This window comes from Oncorhynchus keta, chromosome 11 (assembly GCF_023373465.1).
Source record: "Oncorhynchus keta strain PuntledgeMale-10-30-2019 chromosome 11, Oket_V2, whole genome shotgun sequence".
Classification (NCBI taxonomy): Eukaryota; Metazoa; Chordata; class Actinopteri; order Salmoniformes; family Salmonidae; genus Oncorhynchus; species Oncorhynchus keta.
Genome location: NC_068431.1, coordinates 39,653,638 through 39,670,433, shown reverse-complemented (window position 1 = coordinate 39,670,433; position 16,796 = coordinate 39,653,638). Strand labels below are relative to the sequence as shown.

The 16,796-nt window shown below is 39.4% G+C and overlaps 1 protein-coding gene across 1 annotated transcript in view; it reads left to right on the top strand.

Moving 5' to 3' along the window:
- The window catches only part of LOC118390252 (teneurin-1-like), a 189,284-nt gene that overhangs the window by 42,261 nt on the left and 130,227 nt on the right, over positions 1 to 16,796 (top strand). Inside the window, 1 exon segment of the mRNA XM_035780623.2 lies at positions 5,113 to 5,386. Within this exon segment, the coding sequence (XP_035636516.2) occupies positions 5,170 to 5,386 (217 nt within the window). The 5' untranslated portion in view covers positions 5,113 to 5,169.

Below are 16,796 nucleotides of genomic sequence, written 5' to 3'. Positions count from 1 at the left end.
ATTGAGATGTAAAAATTATGGCATAAGGGGACGACAAGCGGATAAGAGGCAATCCGTAATTTCGATTAAGACATAAATGAGCAAGCGACGACGGACATAGTCAATATAACTAACTATATGTTCAGCACTTTTGAAATGTACAACGACATAATTCTGAACAGCCTGTACACGTCAGAACTGTAGGATACATAAATGGGGCATATAAGCAGAAAATGAAAGCTCTTACAATATTCGATGATTACATTTCTCTAAAACAGATTATATGCTACACGTGCACCACTAAGTCAGAACAGTAGATGAAATTAAGAGGGGTAAATAGACCAAATTATTAGGGTGAAACACATGGGCTACTAACAGCTTACTACACAACATACACTTAGTATTACTTTCTTAGCTACAGTATACATTTCTCCCTTGCACATTACATCATTTATGCAGCAGCATACAAGACATTTTTGGACTCACCTTGTGAAGGAGGCGCAGCGGTCCTTTGTGGGAAAAAAAACACAGCCACTCCATTGAGTAGCAGGCTAATGTTAGTAGTTTCTTTACAACGCTTGCAGTTAGCCACTGATTCCTTCCAAACGACTCATTGTTAAATTATTGTGTAATCTTTATGTACAAGGGCCGATGAGCACCGATATGTTATATCTATAATTTCTCTTCATTGTTTCATTATTTTAAAAAGGATTTGCCAGTAGAATGTCGACTTGATGACAACTGAGGATGTCTGCTAGCTAAGACTTTGAAAGTCCATTCAAAGCTACTGTAGATATAACGTGATTTGATGTCATTCTATCTGTGGCCAATGATCTTAAGCCTTCTTGGATGGGCACTACTAATATAACTCTATAGCAGAACCCAAGGGGGCTAACATTTTCGAGCTCTAACCTTAGAATTGGGGATGACGTACTGTCCCACGAGTGACAGAAAACTGATTCAATCATGACAGAAAACATAGCCAGTCTGGGTCAATGCTTTGTATTTTTTGCTGGCTAGCCCCACTACCACAGAAAGCACTGAGCTAGGCTGAAACACCTGCATTTTGGAGCTGCCTTACTCATCAATAAAGCAAAAAAGAGACCATGTTTGTATGCAGCTTTATTAATTCAATTACATTTTTTTTGTTACATTGTTTACAAACTGATGCGTGACACGTATTAATGTGAAAATAACAAGCACAACAGGCAAGCCCCCAAAAAAAAAAACATGTTTTTTAAATATTTTTTATGATATCCTTTTTCGTAACCTAAAAGTGTGGTGCTCAAAACAGGTGGGGCTCTGGACCACGAAAAGATGTACAGCAACATTCATCCTGTTAAAGCCCATTGGATTACGAGCAAATGACCGTGTGTTGTGCTGGCTGGTGTTACTCTGAATGATTTGTGTGTCCACTAGGCAGTTTATTTACAAACACCGTAATCATCTCATTAAAAGCTACTTGGTGCTCATCAGAAGACACTGTCTTAGCCCCAATGTGCTCCCATTAAACCTCTGCATTCAAAACATATTTTGCTAAGCACCAGAGTGGTAGAACTAAGCCGTTTTAACCAAGCAGACAAATGGTATACTGTAGTTTGCATTTATGGTGCAACTATAACCCAATATCATTTAGGAGCTTTAGGAGGAAAATGATATTTACTGTAACAGAAATAAGACTGATCGTATCCCAAATGGAACATGATTAACATTCATAAAATGGAAGGGTTGTATAATATTAACACAAGGTTATTTTAGGAATGCGTAGTTAAATTGCAACTTGCTCAGAGGAAAGATAAAATGTTAAATTTTCCCAGTGCTACATTATGCATGTGCCCTTTTAGAGATGGGGAAATGTATATATTCTATTTCTTCCTATTTTATTACGTTAATGACATTTACAGAGTAATATTAGTTTTTGAGTAGGGAAAATAAGTTATGAATATCAACCTTATTGATTGGATTTGTTGTGCCTTATGAACTTTTCACTGGCTATTGGCTATTAGAGTCATTTTAATACATTTAACTCTGAGATGTAAGATGTTTGTGTTATTGATCATACTGAAAACACTGTCAATCTCACTATGAAGATGTTCTTGGGATTTTCTAGCTGCATATTCTGTAGCTACGGTGTATTACTCTATCCCCTAAGTATTTTTTATACGTTTAAACAAATACATATCAACGTTAAGAAGGTACACAAATAAATTATTGCATGTGGTAGCCACTATTCATTCGTTTTTGCACCAGAGGAAGTGGTAATTCAATTAGGTTTTGCAACAGAGGAAGTGGTACATGAGAGTACCTCTTTTAAGACAGTGTGTACACAATAACCTCATGGTAGAGAACCCGGCAGCCTAATTAGTTTGTGTGGAGCCGGAGTCAGAGGATCAGGTTAAAATATTGGTGGTACAGTAGGCCTATTAAATTAGTAGTAGAAGACTGGTGGTAGAACTGGTAGAAGACTGGATCTAGATATGTATTATGAAAATATAGAAATGGTGAAAAATAATGAAAATAGTTCATGACAAAAAATACTTAACTATTACCTCAACTGAAGGACAAAGGCAAAAGTGATTCAAACAGGCTAAACACCCATAAACTCAAGCATCTGAGTATGGCATAGCTAAAGTAACAGCATGTTACCAAGACAATGATCTATACCTGAATGAGGAGAAAGTGACTAAATGGTAGGTCTATTACAACAACGGACAGAAGTTACTTTTAGTAGCAGGTTAGGAGAACTTTCTCACGACGCGAATAAAACATGCAACTTTTTTACAATAGCTTTACACCATCTAGCCACAATGATGCTAAAAGGACATGCCCTAACATATTATTAGCATTTCTGAAAAATGACAACACCCCCACAGCAGGAGAAACCAAACACAGACGCAGGTGGACAACCTGTGTCTGTTGCTGCGTTCATAACATTTAGCAAATTCATTAATACCAGCATACCACTGGGGAAAACGTGTTGCTCCCAGTTTACAAGTAGTATTTTCTGAGTTCCCCACTTGTAATGAACGGAGCATGAAGCCCTGAACCGACCTGGGCGTGCTCCCCTTTTTTTATTTTTTTTATTTCACCTTTATTTAACCAGGTAGGCAAGTTGAGAACAAGTTCTCATTTACAACTGCGACCTGGCCAAGATAAAGCAAAGCAGTTCGACACATACAACGACACAGAGTTACACATGGAGTAAAACAAGCATACAGTCAATAATACAGTATAAACAAGTCTATATACGATGTGAGCAAATGAGGTGAGATACGGGAGGTAAAGGTAGAAAAAGGCGATGGTGGCAAAGTAAATACAAAATAGCAAGTTAAACACTCGAATGGTAGATTTGCAATGGAAGAATGTGCAATGTAGAAATAAAAATAATGGGGTGCAAAGGAGCAAAAATAAATAAATAAATAAAATACAGTAGGGAAAGAGGTAGTTGTTTGAGCTAAATTATAGGTGGGCAATGTACAGGTGCAGTAATCTGTGAGCTGCTCTGACAGTTGGTGATTAAAGCTAGTGAGGAAGATAAGTGTTTCCAGTTTCCCTTGGAGCCAGTTCAACACAGCAATGGTGCGTAGAACATGTTGGCGATTGGAACAAAGAAATTAAAACATTTCAACAACAATTAAAGGTTGTGTATGTCACCAGATTCTGCAGTTTATACATACTGTTGGAAAGGAACTAGTGATCGTATAGTTAGGGAAATGTCCATGTGACAATAGCTCTCAGACACAAATCCCATATACCTACCTACATGTCAAATAGAATAAAATAATATTTTGTTGGTCACATACACATTTAGCAGATGTTATTGCACGTGTAGCGAAATGCTTGTGTTTCTAGCTCCAAAAGTGCAGTAATATCTAACAAGTAGTATCTAGCAATTTCACAACATTACACACATTTAAAGTATGTTAAAAGGGTACAAAAATCGACAAAAAGGAACCACTCATGTATATTCATGAGCTCGCTACTCATATGTTTTTGTACTGAGAGTACTGAGAGCACCTCTTGTAGACAGTGTGGACTGTGTATGCTAAAATAGGTGCCTTACCTAGGCTCCCTGCCTCAGAGTTTATACAGTAACCTCACCAAAAACAGCCTTGTTTCAACTAGTGGTGTTGACTCCCCACTCATCATTTTCCGCCACACCTACCCTGAGTAATTACCTTTACATGCACAGAACAGCCTCGTCCAGCCAGGGGGCTGGCTGCGGCACAGAATACAAATGGCCCATAAAAATGCCTTCAACTGCCAATTAGTCAAGCAAGATATGTACTGAGCTTGCTATTAATAACCTATTACCACAAGCCGGACAAAGATGGCACAGCCTAATGAGCATTTGATTGTCATATTTGTCTTGAATGCTGTTAAAGATTACACATGTCAGAGGGCAAACATTGTCAGGAGCCTCTTCTGATTTCTTGCTGAAGTTTGTATTATGGGGAGTCCCCCCCCTTCCCCTCCGTTCCCAAAGTATAGAAGTACAGTGGGGTGTGAAGGCAATCCTCTCTGCTACAGGGTCGAGTGTTTGGGTCAAGGCCATGGCCAAGGTTTAGTGGCTGTCAGGCGGCAATGATAGAAAGGTCAGCCCAAGCAGAGCTCAGGGCAGAACAGACGGGTTCATATCAAGGTTATAGTGTGCTTTACGCTACACAGCAAAACACTACTGGGCTGTGATGAACTGCAGCCTTATACTAGGATACAGATGCAAAATAACATTATTCATCATTGTGCTACTGTTATATTACTACTGAGTAATGCTAATGGTAAATTAAAAAATAACTGCCTCTCTAGCTCTGGGGATAAAATACATTGTTTGCCACATGATTTCTATCATTGTGTTTCATAGCAGTCCATCAGATTCTGCTGTAAATTAAAGTTATCTCTCAATCTGTTCCTATAAGGGCTCCTCCTCCCCTGTGTCTATAAAGCAACTCAATCTTCTAACACCACCACCCAGCAGCAACCCCTTAGAACAAGGACACGCTGATTAAAGACACTAATATCCAAATAATGACTTTTTACTTGATTTATATATTTTTCGCACAATACTGGGACACAACATTAGCAATGTGTGAGGTAAATGCATTGTTCTAAGTCTTTATTCTCCACCTCCTCCAGATTGGTCTTGCATTTTGGATCCAATGACTGAATGAGCTTGGTTCAGTTTTGCCAGGCATGGAGCAGATGGATTGTAAGCCTTACCAGTCGTTGTCCAAGGCCCGGAATGAGATGGAGCTCGCCTACACCAGCTCCTCAGACGAAAGCGAGGACGGCAGGAACGTTTGCAAATCCTACACATCCCGAGAGACCCTGCCCGACTACGGCCAGGAGATGAGACTAAACTACAACAGCCACAGAGCCAAGCGGAAAACAGTGGAGGAACACACTGGAGGTACGCTATAACCACACACCACAAACTAGTTTAGCCAGTCACAATGAGATTGTTAAATAGTAATTAAATTGAAATAGCAATTAGTTTTGATTGGTAACTGTGCTGGGGGCATTTATATGGTAAAGGTTCCATTTTGTAGTTATTGATAAACGCACAGGTTCCAGGTTAATCAGTTTTCCTTGCACAGGTTATGGTCAGTTATGATGTCAAAATGGCAGAGAGGTTGCAGGGGAGACAGGCAAATGCAGTGTGATTGTATGCATGGTAAGACTTATCATGACATTGCAGCTAGCCAAATACATGTTATAATCTCATGTCCCCGTATCCACATATCCCCTGGTAAATGTATGAAAACTCTACTCTGCTGCTACCTGCAGTGACTATGGAAGGATTGCATGCTAATGTGGAAGGTAGACTCGGTTGAATGTTATTGTGAAAAATGTGAATTACAGAGGTAATGCAGTTATTCCATAACTTGTTTCCTAGTCTAGCTAGTCACACATAGGAGCTTTTTAACACCTTAGGGCTGTGTTGGGGTTTGGGGGGTGGGGTGGGATAGGGATGGGGGGGAGTGTATAATTATGTTTGAATTGACTTTTTCTCTGTACAATATAACACAATCACACCTCTATTCTAACCACTCTAAACAATGATTGTTAGGAAATGAGAATAGGAAATGAGTGTTACAGGGAAAACACAAAACTCACTTATCGAATTATGAATGGTTTTAGTGGTGATGTTTCTACTCAGTTTTTCATTGCACAGTCTATATTGTTATCTACCTTATTCACTGAACACATAGTGCAGTATGCCATCACTGTCTCTTGAAGGTTCCTCATACAAAAATGTCACACTATCTGGTCTGCTTCAGGAAGACATAAAATACCACTATGGAGGTTATTTCAGGTCCCATCTAAACCACTGGTTGACTATTTACCTTTCACAATATACAGTTGAAGTCGGACGTTTACATACACTTAGTCATTAAAACTCGTCATTAAAGTTATTAAAACTCGTTTTCAACCACTCTACAAATTTCTTGTTAACAAACTATAGTTTTGGCAAGTCGGTTAGGACATCTACTTTGTGCATGACACAAGTCATTTTTCCAACAATTGTTTACAGACAGATTATTTCACTTATAATTCACTGTATCACAATTCCAGTGGGTCAGAAGTTTACATACACTAAGTTGACTGTGCCTTTAAACAGCTTGGAAAATTACAGAAAATGATGTCATGGCTTTAGAAGCTTCTGCTAGGCTAATTTACATAATTTGATTCAATTGGGGGTGTACCTGTGGATTTATTTCAAACTCAGTGCCTCTTTGCTTGACATCATGGGAAAATCAAAAGAAATCAGCCAAATCAGCCAAAAATTGTAAAGCTCCACAAGTCTGGTTCATCCTTGGGAGCAATTTCCAAACGCCTGAAGGTGCCACGTTCATCTGTACAAACAATAGTACGCAAGTATAAACATCATGGGACCACGCAGCCATCATACCACTCAGGAAGGAGACGCATTCTGTCTCCTAGAGATTAACCTACTTTGGTGTGGAAAATGAAAATCAATCCCAGAACAATAGCAAAGGACCTTGTGAAGATGCTGGAGGAAACAGGTACAAAAGTATCTATATCCACAGTAAAACGAGTCCTAAATCGACTTAACCTGAAAGGCCGCTCAGCAAGGAAGAAGCCCCTGCTCGAAAACCGGCATAAAAAAGCCAGACTACAGTTTGCAACTGCACATGGGGACAAAGATTGTACTTTTTGGAGAAATGTCCTCTGGTCTGATGAAACAAAAATAGAACTGTTTGGCCATAATGACCATTGTTATGTTTGGAGGAAAAAGGGGGAGGCTTGCAAGCTGAAGAACACCATTCCAACCGTGAAGCACAGGGGTGGCAGCATCATGTTGTGGGGGTGCTTTACTGCAAGAGGAACTGGTGCACTTCACAAAATAGATGGCATCATGATGGAGGAAAATTATGTGGCTATATTGAAGCAACATCTCAAGACACCAGTCAGGAAGTTAAAGCTTGGTCGCAAATGGGTCTTCCAAATTGACAATGACCCCAAGCATACTTGGGCAAAATGGCTTAAGGACAACGGAGTCAAGGTATTTGAGTGGCCATCACAATGCCCTGACCTCAATCCCATAGATAATTTGTGGGCAGAACTGAAACACTGTGTGCGAGCAAGGAGGCCTACAAACCAGACTCAGTTACACCAGCTCTGTCAGGAGGAATGTGCCAAAATTCACCCAACTTATTGTGTGAAGCTTGTGGAAGACTACCCGAAATGTTTGACCCAGGTTAAACAATTTGAAGGCATTGCTACCAAATAGTAATTGACTGAATGTAAACTTCTGACCCACTGGAAATGTGATGAAAGAAATAAAAGCTGAAATAAATCATTCTCTCTCCTATTATTCTCATTCACATTCTTAAAATAAAGTGGGGATCCTAACTAGCCTATGACAGGGAATTTGTATTATCTTAATAGTGACATTATCTTAATAGTGATAGTACATCTGTAACGCAGTAGTTAAACTTTGATCAGTGTTGCTGTTTTCATTGTTTCACATGGAAATTCTTCTAACCATATTCTGTCTCTTTATGCAGTTCTGAAATATAGTTGACATGACATATTCCTTGATCATTGTATGTTAATTTGAGTCATTTGAAGGTAAGAATTGAAGAACAAAGTCATGCTGAAAATGTCTTCAGTATTATGACTATAATTTCTATAATAACAATTTATATGAGGATAATTTGTTATAATGCCTATGAGTAATTGATCATCTGATGGTTAGAGTCGGCATTTCTAAGTCAAATGATGATTTAAGATATATGATTTAAGATATAACACTTAACATTTATTTCACATATAGTATACTGTATTTGAAGGCAAAATGTGCATATGAATAACACCTGAACAGCATCTCCCTCACATTGATTTGATTAACAGTGCTCTATTTCTAATCACATGATCATTTATATACCGTAGTATCTTATTTTCCTTAGATTTACCTTAAAACGTATGCGAATGCTGGAAGATACATATACTTGTCTTAACTGCAAATGTGAGCTTAAATCGGCTTTCAGCTCCCATGTATTACGGTATTCAAATGGTACACCGAACAAAACATTTGGTTCTGGTTACCTTGGAAACTGCATAAAATGAACAAATGACATTTGCTTGGAGCAGCATCTTTTTCAACCTGAACAGATTGATTGCAAAACAGTATGCACATGATTTCATCCCCTATCATGGAGAGGACAACATTATCAGGAGTGATTGGGGAAAGAATCGATACAGTTACATATCGCAATATTTAGGATGATATTATATTGATACTTTGACACCAAGTATCGATTTGTAAAAAAAACTAAAAATACATACTGTATGCAGTGAGCTCAATGTATTGGGATTGACATTTTCTTTTTTGGGGGGGGGTTCTGTGCTCCAGCACTTTGGATTTGAAATTATACAATGAGTATGAGGCTAAAGTGAAGATTGTCAGTTGAATTTGAGGGTAGCATCCACATTGATGTAGAATTGTTTAGAAACATATTATTATTATTTTTGTATTTTAAACCCTTTTCCTTCCCAATTACGATCTTGTCTCATGTCTGCAACTCCCCAACGTGCTCGGAGAGGTGAAGGTTGAGTCATGCATCCTCCGAAATATGACCCGCCAAACCGCACACCCACCCGCTTAACCCAGAAGCCACCCGCACCAACCTCAACTGATGACCGAAGTCAGTCTGCAGGCGCCCGGCCCACCACAAGGAGTCGCTAGCGCCCGAGGAGCCCCCGGCCCATCACAAGGAGTCGCTAGCGCCCGAGGAGCCCCCGGCCAAACCCTCCCATAACCCGGACAATTGTGCGCCGCCCTATGTCTTACTTCAATTAGCCACGAAACCCCTAGTTTGAAAGCGAATGTTTTCTAGAAGCTGTGCGGTGCCATTTCCTTTGAATTTACCCATACATGGGCTAGCTGCCTGGCAGAGTTTCAGCCAATGAGATTCAGCCCCTCGCCATTTGAGTGACAGCTGGCAAGACACACACACACACACACACACACACACACACACACACACACACACACACACACACACAGTAGAGCGAGAGAGAGAGCAATGACGTGGTTCACATCTGCACATTTGTGACATAGTACGCAATTTTCAGGGACCACTTCTGGCTTGTGGACACTACCTTCCGAACTACTGGTGAAAAAGTATACAAAAGTACCAGAGAATATCTTTAAATAGTGTCAACATGTTTTCATCACTTTTATTTCCATGACTGATCAAAACCTGGTTTTATTATGGCTCTCTCTTGTCTCTCTGAAGCAGACATATAGTGAGCAATATGTTTTGAACATCTAATCGCAATACATATAGAATGGTAAGAATCACAATAAATATTGTATCGGCACCTAAGTATCGTGATAATATTGTAACATGAGGTCCCTGGCAATTCCCATCCCTAATTTTCAATGCTCATTTGTGTCCATTTTTCACTGTTGCCTCCATTTCGCGGCTGTGATTTTAAGGGGCAGGAGGTCGTAGAGAGATATTCACTGACAAGAAATTGGTCAAGGACATGGGTTCCTGACTGGCGTAATTAGTGTCGAGATTATTACTTGAGAGTGAGGTCAGGCAAGTCACCTTGGTGAGGGATTCTCAAGAGCAGTTTAAAGAAAGACGACCCCTCTCCATATGCAAGCCGCACCGCAGTGTTGAGTACAGACCATGGCCACAGACTGATATTAGTCTAGTCACACAGGATTTTGATATATGCCAGATTATTGTGCAGCCCAGACAAACCCATTGAAACTGTTGCTAAAACAATTGAAACTAAAATGTTTTTTTTTTTTATGATCAATAAATTAATGAAATACTTAATGAAAAAAATAACCATACAGTATAACAGGCCTCTGTAATCTGCAATCATTTACTCTCAGTTCTCAGTTTATTAGGTACACCCACCTAGTACCAAGTCCGACCCCCTTTTCCTCAGTAAATGGAAATGTTTCTCAGTTGGTGTCAAGACACCTAAAGTGTGCCTGGATAGTTCCGCACACCATTATACCACCACCATCAGCCTGTACCGTTCAGACCATGCAGGTTGGGGCCATGGACTCTGCTGCTTACGCCAAATCCTGACTCAGCATGACACAACAGGATCCGGGATTCGTCGGACCATGTTTTTCGACTGCTCAATTGTCCAGTGTTGGTGATTGCGTGCCCACTGGAGCCGATTCTTCTTGTTTTTAGCTGATAGGAGTGGAACCCTATTGGTCGTCTGCTGCAATAGCCCATCCGTGACAAGGACCGACGAGTTGTGCATTCTGAGATGCCGTTCTTCACACCACTGTTGTACCGTGCCGTTATTTGCCTGTTTGTGGCACGCCTTTTAGCTTGAACGATTCTTGCCATTCTCCTTCGACCTCTCATCAACAAGCTGTTTTCGCCCATAGGACTGAAGCTGAGTGGATGTTTTTTGTTTTGTTTGCACCAGTCTTTGTATACCCTACACACTGTCGTGCATGAAAAGCGCAGGACGCCGGCCATTTCTGATCATACCATGCTCAAAGTCGCTTAGGTCACTCGTTTTTCCCATTTTAACGTTCAATCGAACGGTAACTGGATGCCTGTCTGCCTGCTTTATATAGCAAGTCATGACCAAGTGACTGTCACGCCCTGGCCATAGAGAGGCTTTTATTCTCTATTTTGGTTAGGCCAGGGTGTGACTAGGGTGGTCATTCTAGTTTCTTTATTTCTATGTTTTGGCCGGGTATGGTTCTCAATCAGGGACTGCTGTCTATCGTTGTCTCTGATTGGGAATCATACTTAGGCAGCCTTTTTCCCACCTGTGTTTTGTGGGTAGTTGTTTTCTGTATAGTTTATGCACCTTACAGAACTGTTTCGGTTTTCCCTCGTGTTTATTTTGTTTGAGTGTTTAGTGATCAAATAAAATCATGAACACGTACAAAGCTGCACTTTGGTCCGATCCTCATTACGACGAGAGCCGTGACAGTAACTCACTGTCTGTAGGAACAAACTATTTTCGTTAATGGGCTGGTGTACCTAAAAAGCTGTCCACTGAGTGTATGTCACACTTTTATCTAGTTTTGATAAGATGTACAGTTAATGTCTGTGTGTAAGGGTAAAGTGACGGTACTCTGTTACATTTCATTATTTTAAAGTTATGTGACCCAGTCTTTATCATAAATATCTCTAAGGTGAAGTCAATTCGCTCTCAGCAGTGTAAATGTGGATAAAGATTGATCCGCTACTGTTGGAAGTTATGATTTGACCAAACTGTGCAGAACAGATTAGGAATAAAATAGGATGCGTCATCCTCTTTGGTGTAAGTGAATGTATTGTTGAAAAGGATGCACATAGGCACTTTTCACAGCTGGTATGTAGGTGCAAAAAGGACGTGGGAGAAGTGTATCTAATTTTCCCAGGTAAGTGCTTCATTAAATATTTTTGCTGCTCTTTCAAGTGAAAACAAAACTCGCCTAATTGTGTCCCTCCAACAATGACCTAGAAATCTGAACGTGTTTTTAGTTTCCACGCTTGCGAGTTAAGATTAGTATTCTTAGTTCTGAATTATTTGAAGGATATCGTATTGTTTTCCGTCTTGAAAGGTAACTGGAGGAATCACTGTTCAGCCATCCCTGATCGGGAGGTGGTGAAAACAGATGGTGCTCCCAACGCCTCATTCTGTGAGAATACTCACAGCATCCACACACTTCCACAATGCCTCTCCAATTTCTGAACATCCAATGGAGAGAAAAAAATATGTTCGTTTTTCTTCTATACTGAGTGGGTCTATACTTATGAACTCTTGCTTAGACTTAAACTTTTCCCGAAAATGCAATGTTAGCTTTTCCCCTGAGATTACATGGCACACATAGCCCTATGCTAACATGACCAGCATGATTATTTCCTGTAACAAATTCCACAACAGCCAAATAAAAAGGTTCACTGTCACGTTCTGACCTTAGTTATTTTATTATGTCTTTGTTTTAGTATGGTCAGGGCGTGAGTTGGGTGGGTTGTCTATGTTCCTTTTTCTATGTTTTGGGATTTCTGTGTTTGGCCTGGTATGGTTCTCAATCAGAGGCAGCTGTTTATCGTTGTCCCTGATTGAGAACCATATTTAAGGTAGCCTGGTTTCACTTTTGAGTTGTGGGTGATTATTTTCCGTGTTAGTGTTTGTACCACACGGGACTGTTTCGTTTGTTTCACTTTGTTATTTTGTATTTTGTAGTGTTCAGTTTGACTTATTAAAATGGACACTTACCACGCTGCAAATTGGTCCGACCTCTCTTACTCCTCATCAGAGGAAGACGGCGAACGTTACATTCACGTATTTGGATGTGATCAAACACTTTTTTCATGAAATTGTTGTTAACAGATGTCAAAGAAACACGTTCTGCTAATCAAAGTTACTAAAATCACATGTTTGAGTGACTGGTCAAATAGCTCTCAGTGTAGTGAGCCTAGCACCTTTGTAGTTTGCAGTAAGTGTTCGAATCGCAGATTAGATGTTTTTTCTTCTTCTTTGTAATGTAGAATTACATTTATTGTGTTACTTTGTTAAGACTACATTAAATGAGGAGCTGTGTCTTTCTTCAGCCTTGTAGACAAACACACTGCTAATAATCATGTATTACATATATTGCATGTATATGTACATTTAACTGCACAACATTGTTCATGCATTATTCAAATGATCTACTTTGTCACATATGTGTTATTTGAATCGAGGACCAGAAGGAGGAAGTTTTTTCTATAAATAAAAAAATGTCACATAGGGGACTTGATCCTCTACGAAAAGTTTCAAAACACACCGCATTGCCACCTGGCAATGATAACAAATTACAGTACATTACTGCTGTCTAACAATACCATGAGCCTATCTGAATTAGGTTTGATGAGGTTCTATAAACATCCTATATCTTTTTTTCCACATAAAAGCACATGGATGTGTGTGAAATAGATAAGCAAAAACGTGGAGTTTTGTCATATATGAGAAAACGTTATTTTAGAATTTTGTCTAACGTTAGTAGCCTATTCAAGGATGCATCATGTCGGCTTGGGCGGTATTCAGATTTTCATACCTTTGTAACATCCTTGTGCCATCCCGGGGTACACAGTATTACCAGCATTGAACATAATGGGTGCTATTTTCAAATGCAGAATACTCCACTGTAATCTGAAGGTTAGCAATGCCTGTAAATTCCCATAGCGGATGCTAGCTAAATGCTAACAAGTGCATGCAAAAATTGTATACGGTCTCTGACAAACAATTTGCAGGACAGACAGCTCACAAAGTTATACAAATAACAAACAAAAAAAATGTTACTCACAGTTTTCTGCACAAATAAAACATTAGACAGAATTGTCTTAATCCAGGGTGGAATTCTCAGCTGTTACCAAGATAAGCTTGATTTTGCAAGAAGCTAACCACTTAACTAGCGACTAATACCCTTTACAGAACCCAATTCATACAGTCCCATTTTTACCACATTCTTGCCAGGATAAGCATTTTATATCTCCCGTGCACTTATAGGCAATTTTAGGAGCAGAGTTAGATGTGGGCCGATGTGGTTAGACGTCTATTTGAATAAATCCATTAAATATAAACCATCACAAAGAAATATGTTTTAATTTGATTTTAGGCAGGTCCTAAGAAACATTGCAAGACTAAAGTTATTTTCAAAATAATATGGCATATTTTGAGTTTAATGATGTTACTGGTCTGGACAGACTAAAGGCTAGATGGGTGCGCCATGCACATGAAATCATTAGATATTTTGTTAATTAAGCAGACACAACACTTAGACTACCCTGATCACAGTCAACACACATGTTTTATAGTAGGCTAAGAATGTAATGACATATAACAATATAACTTGCGTCATGGCAACGTGTGGAACTGCAAAATAATAGGCCTACACTTGATTTAGGCTACATTATTGCATGCAAAATGTTTCTAATCAGTGATAGATGAGCAAACAAATAGATGAGCTATACAATCTCCACTTAGTTGCCCAGCCAGAGAAGTCGCAAATAGACAGATGGAGATGTGGTAAATTCAATTGATTGGACATGATTTGGAAAGGCAGACACCTGTCTATATAAGGTCCCACAATTGACAGTGCATGTCAGAGAAAAAAAACAAGTCATGAAATCAAAGGAATTGTCCGTATGACCCTGAGGCAGGACTGTGTCGAGGCAAAGATGTGTCGAGGCAAAGCTCCCACGGACACAGTGGCCTCTATCATTCTTAAATGGAAGAAGTTTGGAACCACCAAGACTTTTCCAAGAGCTGGCCTCCCTGCCAAACTGAGCAATCGGGGGAGAAGGGCCTTGGTCAGGGAGGTGACCAAGAACCTGATGGTCACTCTGACAGAGCTCCAGAGTTCCTTTGTGGAGATTGGAGAGGCTTCCAGAAGAATAACCGTCTCTGCAGCACTCCACCAATCAGGCCTTTATGGTAGAGTGGCCAGACAGAAACCACTCCTCAGTAAATGGCATATGACAGCCCTCTTTGAGTTTTCCAAAAGGCACCTAAAGACTCTCAGACCATGAGAAACAAGATTCTCTGGTCTGATGAAACAAAGATTGAACTCTTTAGCCTGAATGTCAAGCATCATGTCTGGAGTAATTCGGGAGGGATGTATTAAAAATGTGCAAAAATGTCAAAAAGTATGGTTTTGTTTTGTCATTATGGGGTATTATGTGTAGATTGATGAGGAAAAAAATCTGTTTAATCTATTTTAGAATAAGTCTGTAATTTAACTAAATGCAAATGCACTCTACATACACTAACATGCTGGCAAAATGTTCTGATTGTCCTAATAAATGAGCAAACTAGACAAGATTATCATGAGCAGCACTCACCTCAATTTAGCTAACATTTCCACAGCCTAATTGTAGCCTAACCAATACCCAAACGGAGATTTATTAAGAAAAAAAATCTGTCTTTGATTGATTTATCAAGACGAGTCCCCACGAAACGATGCGGAAATAGTTGAAAGTTGACCACACGCAGGTAGGCTATTGCTTCAATTGTATTATAACAATTTGATCCCTTCAGTTTCGTTAGCCTACTTTAGTAGAAATGTTCGCTATTCAGTGATGTTTATTCCCACAGTAATTCTCTATGGGTCCATCCAGTCGCAGTTAAGAATGTGGTGGGCTATGCAAAGAGATCGGTGAAGTGACATGCCTCGCAAAGTTCAGAACTGCCAGGAGGATAGTGGTAACGGGCACTGCTTAGCAACCATCAAGAGCTTAATTAAGAGTGTAATGCGTGCTATTGCCGCCTCAGCATTATGGCTACATTTCATACTAAGGCAGAACTTTACCGCAATCATTACTAGGGTCGGTTGGCGGAAATAAAAGTATCGACTTTGTCACCAGCAATACCTTTAATGTATAAAAAATAATTGTCAAGAAGTTGGCTGGATGCTGAAGTTGACGGGAAAAGGTATTGGTTTAAAAAGTGTATAAGTTAGCAAGCCAAATTCACAAGTGCAGAGTATTTAGCACGTTTTAGTCAGTTAACTTAATAGTTATTCTAAGGTACAGTATATAGCAGGCAAATATGTAGTTGTGTGATACTAGATTTCCTGGTGCGTGATGAAAAACACTGAGAGTGTGCACTTGTTAACGTTGCATTTTCGGGAAAAAAAAGTTGACGTTTAAGCAAGAGATCAATAAGTTTAGGAAATAAGAAATAGTGCCAGCAAAGTTCAGGAGAGGATATGCCAGCAAAGTTCACTGAACTAATGTAAATATTGCTACAGAAAATGGAAGACAGAATGTTCCGGATTTAGCCTGGTCCCAGATCTGATTGAGTTTTGCCTACTCCATTGTCATTGTCAAGCCAAACATAATTGTTATTGATACGTTTGGCATGACAATTCCATAAGGAGTTGGCAAGAAAGAAGGAAAACAGACTCACCCAGGCTATACCAGATTATCCTGAAGTAAGGGATATGAAGACACAGTGTAGGTCAATATACAGTACAACCCAGTATACTGATAAATGTACAGTACCATTCATAAGTTTGGACACACCTACTCATTCAAGGGTTTATTTTAATTTTTTTTTACTATTATTCTAGATTGTAGAATAATAGTGAAGACATCAAAACTATGAAATAACATATATTGAATCATGTAGTAACAAAACAAGTGTTAAACAGATTCTTCAAAGTAGACAGCTTTGCACACTCTTGGCATTCTCTCAACCAAATTCATGAGGTAGTCACCTGCAATGCGTTTCAATTAACAGTTGTGCCTTGTTAAAAGTTAATTTGTGGAATTTCTTTCTTAATGCGTTTGAGCTAATCACTTGTAGGGTGGTATACAGAAGAT